The sequence below is a fragment of the Sinocyclocheilus anshuiensis genome, unplaced genomic scaffold (genome assembly GCF_001515605.1).
Source record: "Sinocyclocheilus anshuiensis isolate Anshui unplaced genomic scaffold, SAMN03320099.WGS_v1.1 scaffold960, whole genome shotgun sequence".
Classification (NCBI taxonomy): Eukaryota; Metazoa; Chordata; class Actinopteri; order Cypriniformes; family Cyprinidae; genus Sinocyclocheilus; species Sinocyclocheilus anshuiensis.
Window position 1 is genome coordinate 126,604 of NW_015549635.1, and position 6,099 is coordinate 132,702.

At 40.7% G+C, this 6,099-nt stretch overlaps 1 protein-coding gene across 1 annotated transcript in view; it reads left to right on the forward strand.

Annotated features, from left to right (window-relative positions):
* Window positions 1–559, forward strand: part of LOC107659706 (uncharacterized) — a 4,536-nt gene extending 3,977 nt beyond the window's left edge. Inside the window, exon 2 of the mRNA XM_016448731.1 lies at window positions 11–559. Within this exon, the coding sequence (XP_016304217.1) occupies window positions 11–559 (549 nt within the window). The remainder of the gene's footprint in view (window positions 1–10) is intronic.
* Window positions 560–6,099: the final 5,540 nt, after the last annotated feature.

Consider the following 6,099-nt stretch of genomic DNA (forward strand, 5'->3'; position numbering starts at 1 on the left):
AGTAAAAGAGGTAAGAGCTGCTAGAGCAAGACTAGAAGTGTATGACAAGGAAGAAACCATTCACTCTGCTAACCAAAATGATGAGCTGCTACAGCCTGTAAGCGTTCCCGCACACAAACCTGTGTATTCATCCTCAGTTAAGCCAACACTCAATGAAAGGGTATCATCACCAACTCCCAATGCTGATGTGTCTTACCTTGCACAAGCTGTCCAAGACAGTATAGCATTAAACAGACTTCCTATGCCGGAGCCTACAGTTTTTACTGGTGACCCCATTCACTTCATAGAGTGGAAAGCTTCATCCCAATCACTCATTGACAAAAGACATATTTCCTCAGCAGATAAGTTATACTACTTGAAGAAGTATGTTGCTGGGTCTGCTCTGAAAACCCTAGAAGGCATCTTTTACAGAAACGATGAGGAAGCTTACAAGGATGCATGGAAAAGGCTTCAAGATCGCTATGGACAGCCATTCACTATTCAAAGAGCATTCCGAGAGAAACTCACAAGCTGGCCCAGAATTCAGCCCAAGGACTCAGAAATTTCTCAGATTTCCTGAATACATGTAACGACGCTATGCCTCATGTGAAGGGACTGGAAATACTGAATGACTGTGAAGAGAATAGGAAACTTGTGAGCAAACTTCCTGATTGGGTGGCTGCTCGCTGGAACTGCCAAGCCACACAAACGAGTGAGACGCAAGATTTTGCACATTTCATGTCCATTGAGGCTGAGGTGGCCTGCAACCCAGTCACTTCCTTTCATGCCCTACTATGTGTCACAGAGTATCTATTAAGGAGATGCCTGCTGTAACACCAACTGATGTGATCAAAGTGCTGGAGTCAAATTTCAAGGATACCGAAGAAAACACAAGAGTGGTGTCTCAAGAGGACATTATGTTCTTGAACAAACTGGGAAAAAACATTAGGATGAACAAAGACAGCCACTTGGAAATGCCTCTTCCATTCAAGAAAAGACCCTGTCTTCCAAATAATGAGCCTCTTGCGGTCACAAGACTTCAGCATCTAAAGCGAAGATTAATGAAGGACCAGGAGTACAGAGAGTGTTATGTTAAGTTCATGGAAGACGTAATAGAGAATGGTGATGCAGAAGGAGTCATTGATGAAGGAAGAGAAGGAGAAAAATGGTACATCCCTCATCACGGAGTGTATCACTCGAAGAAGCCAGGGAAATTACGTGTGGTTTTCGACTGCTCTGACAGATTCAAGGGAACCAGCTTGAACGATCATCTTCTTACAGGCCCTGACCTGATGAACAGCCTGACTGGCATTCTTTTGCGGTTCAGACAGTACCCTGTAGCCCTGATGTGTGATATTTATAGGATGTTCCACCAGTTCCATGTTGACGAAGCAGATCGTGATTACTTGCGCTTTCTGTGGTGGAGAAATGGAGATTTAAACTCACAGCCTCAAACGTTCCGCATGAGAGTACATCTGTTTGGTGCCTCGTCGTCCCCCGGATGTGCTAATTATGGACTAAAGCATCTTGCAAGAGAAGGTGAACATCTGTACCCCCTGGGTTCACAATTTATTATGCAGGATTTCTACATGGATGATGGAGTCTCCAGTGTGGAAAGTGCAGAGAAGGCCATCAAGTTGGCTCGAGAAACACGCCAGCTTTGTGCACTAGGAGGTTTAAGGTTGCATAAATTTGTATCCAATGACAAGGCAGTTTTGCAGACAATACCGTCCTCTGAGTGTGCTGTAGATGTTACATCAGTCAATCTCTCCCTCACTGACCAGCCTTTGGAAAGAGCCTTGGGCATTTACTGGCATCTGGAACATGATCATTTCAAATTTCGAGTCATTGTTAAGGACCAGCCAGCAACCCGTAGAGGTATACTGTCTACTGTGGCCTCGTTGTTCGACCCCTTAGGGTTTCTTGCACCATTCTTGCTCAAAGGAAAGACTGTTCTTCAAGATATGTGCTGAAATGGCATGGGCTGGGATGATCCCTTACCTAATGGTTTGCAGCCAAGTTGGGAGCACTGGAAGGCCAATCTTCTTAACTTGGAGAAGATTCAGGCACCTTGTTGTATTGTGCCTGCTGGGTTTGGGACAATCACAAGGAGAGAGATTCATCACTTCTCAGATGCCAGCATGAGAGGATATGGCCAGTGCTCATACCTTAGGCTCGAGAATGAGCAAGGTGACATCCATTGTTCTTTGCTCATGGCAAAATCTAGAGTAGCCCCGCTTAAGGTCACCACAATCCCTCGGTTAGAGTTGACTGCTGCGGTTGTGTCAGTTGCAGTGAATGATATGTTGAAGGAAGAAATGAACCTAGCAGATGCAGAGGCATATTTCTGGACTGACTCTCAAGTAGTCTTAGGTTATATAAACAATGAAGCTCGCCGCTTCCACACGTTTGTCACGAATCGAGTTCAGAGAATTCATTGCACTACTCCTCAACAGTGGCGATACATTCCTTCGGATGAAAATCCAGCCGACTATGCATCACGAGGTCTGAGTGTTAATGGTCTGGTCACTTCCAGCTGGTTCAGAGGACCGAACATCTTGTGGGAACAGCAAATACCTTCCCCTGTGGATGTTAACACACAACTTCCAATCGGTGACCCAGAGGTCAAGAAGGCTCAGTCACTGAACACGCAAACATTACAGTATTCCTGCTTATCCAACCGTCTCACAAGGATGTCCTCATGGTCCAAAGTCATCCAAGCAGTTGCACGTCTACTTCGTCGTGTCAGGAAGGACAAGTCCAGCGACCACAGTACAGTGGCAGAACGTGAGGATGCTAAGTGCATCATCATCAAGGACTTACAGAGTCATATATATGCAGAAGAGATAGCCTTACTCCGTAAGGGCAAACAGCTCCCACGCAGCAACAGGCTATATAATCTAGACGCCTTCGTTGATCACGATGGATTGCTCAAGGTGGGAGGAAGGCTTTGTGATGCTTCTGTCCCTAACTCTGTTAAACATCCAGTGATAATTCCAAAGGAACATCATCTTACAAAACTTCTGATCACTGATTGTCATGAAAAAATGACACATCAAGGAAAGGCTTGACTATAAATGAGATCAGATCAAGAGGATTTTGGATAACAGGAGTAAACAGGACTGTAGCAGCCTTTGTACGACAGTGTGTGAGATGTCGCAAGCTTCGCAGACCAACAGAAGAGCAAAAAATGGTAAACCTGCCCTCAGAGCGCATAGATCCATCCCCTCCATTCACATACTGTGGAATGGATGTTTTTGGTCCGTTCATCACCAGACAAGGTCATAAATTGTACAAGAGGTATGGACTTCTCTTTTCTTGTTTCTGTTGCAGAGCCATCCATATTGAGATGCTGGATGACATGTCCACGGACGCCTTTATCAATGGCCTGCGTTGTTTCATCGCCATTAGAGGAGCAGTTCATCAAATAAGGTGTGACCAAGGCAGTAATTTCATTGGAGCCAAGAATGAGCTCGCCAAGGCCATTGAAGAGATTGACACCAACCGTCTGGTAACATTCTTAGCAGAAAAACAATGTGACTTTGTCTTCAACGCACCCCATGCAAGTCACACTGGCGGAGTTTGGGAGAGACAGATTAGAACTAAATCCTTTATTCTTCAACCGGGCTGTTACAAGCTGAACGTGACAATATATATCTTTTACAGGAGACAGTTTTGACAATGTAAAAAAAAAAAGTTTAACTCTTTGTTTAGATTATTATTATTATTATTATTTTTCTTAATATTTGTTTCTATTTTCTTTTTTTTCATTTTATAAGGGAATTATGAGACTATGAAATACCTGAGTGAAATGTATTGTTCATACCATTTTTAAATCAGTTTAGTTTGATTATTCATTTTTTTATTAATCTTTCTTACTGATACTATAATAAAATGCGAAAAAATGTGTAATCATATTACAGGAATGGGCAATTATGAGTATTATGAATTATGAATTTTGTTTACTGTAATTACTTTTAATTGAACTGAGCTGGATAGACTTGTTATAGGATTACAAGCTAAGCTCCTCTTTCAATAGTTAGTCCTCTTTCAGTTTTTCCACCCATACCAATCCCACATCACATCTGCCAGCTTTTTCTGAAATAAAAATATTAAAGTTTTAAACACATATTTATGATTTGATGTCTTAACTCACATTTGAATAGTGATTTTAAAGTGATTTTGTAACTATTTTCATTATGTTCTGAACTGAGATCACTCTGTTGTGATCAGAACCAATCACACTAGATGAGATGCACATCCTCTACTCTAGATCCACCAGTGGTGTGCTGGGTTTTAGAGGATGATAAAGCATTGGTATAACCCAGTGCAGCTGCCTGTCTCTTAATCTAATGGGAGATCTGACACCAGGACAGCGGATAGCAACAACAGCCGTAAAAACAGGCACACATCACCCATGGGAAAGAGGCAGAGAAAGACAGAGTTGAAAAGATGCAAAGATGCCAGAGTCATAACTTGAAATAACCTGAAAGCTAATACTGTTTTTTTTTTTTTACATATTGAATAAATGATCCCACTCTCAACTCTTGTTTTGGATAGTTTTGTGTAACATAACCATATAAATCCCTGTAATCACAAAAAATGTAAACCATCTCCATCTAGTGGTAGACTGAAATACTACTTATTACTCTAGCAATGCTTTGACAAAGGCCTCTCGGCGACAGGCGGCCCGTGGGCCAAAACTGGAACACACATTTAGCTAGCTTGATAGAGAAGGATCACTCAAATCAGAAAGAATGTGAAGGCTATGAGGACGGCAATGGACACGAGCGGGAAGTTATAGTTCTCAAGGAATTTGTTTGTTCCTTCTATACTGAATATTTTCAGCTGAAAGCATGATTTAAACAAGTACTACAACACTTATTCACATGCAGCCGCTCTCTCAATAATGCATTCAAACAAATGTAATCTTACAGTACTTCAACTGTATCCGATCTTCGAATGAGCAGAAATCTGTAAGAAATGCTTTGATTAGGTAAAATAACTGAGGAAAACATAGTTATTTTCATCACAAACAAAATTTGCACTGCAAAAAGAAGCAATTATACCTTTTAATGCTGACAACCATGTTATTAGCTTGTCATGTGGTAGAAAAAAAGTTTGCACACTAGTGTTCCAATAAGCCACTTTGAAACTCTTCTGCTATTTTATTTATTTAATTTTTTTAATATACGTTATGAACAGAACTGTGATATTTAAAACAAACCGAAATACTTTAGACGCGGAGCACAGTGTCACAGGCAATTCTAGTTGCATTTTTCATAAATTAATTTCTTAAATTATCCTTTGACTATTTTCTGGCTCACCATCTAGTGGCGAATTTTTTTTGGCCCGATGCCAAACTTACTTGCCGACCCCTGCTCTACACACTATCTTTGACATTTATTCCAATTAGGAACACTTGAATTCAATTACAAATAAAACATCTTTTTACTGATATAATATCACTACTGTGTTTTCATTTTTTGGACATCACCAATTGTGCACAAGTCAAAATCATTTCACTTTTCTTATCTTTTTGTCTTATCTTAAAAGGGGTAATTTCCCTTTTATTCTGTTGCAACGCCACTCTATCGTGAACGCGTGTACAACAGTTAGTGGAAGCTAGAGATTAAGGTTTATAAAGTTTCAGAAGGCCTTTATTAATCCTCCGGAGCCATGTGGATTACTTTTTTACACACACACAGAAGTCGCTTCAAACACAAACAAATTTTACTCTCTCAATAGTGACATTAATACCCGTGCAATTTTAATGTTAATGTGAAATAATACATTACAAACATTTATTGTATTCTATTATTCAATACCCTTCTGGAATCTTGAACCTGCAAACTCTGTGTCTTTGCGCCCAAGCTCTAGAACAATCTACCTAGCGTTTGTTCGGGAGGCAGACACGCTGTCAGTTTAAATCTAGATTAAAGACCCATCTCTTTAACCTGGCATACACATAACACACGAACACATTTCTATAATACAAATCCGTTAAAGGATTGTTAGGCTGCATTAATTAGGTCAACCGGAAACCGGGAACACTTCCCATAATCCCCGATGTACTTGTTACATCGTAAAAATGGCATCTACGCTAATATTAGTCTCTTT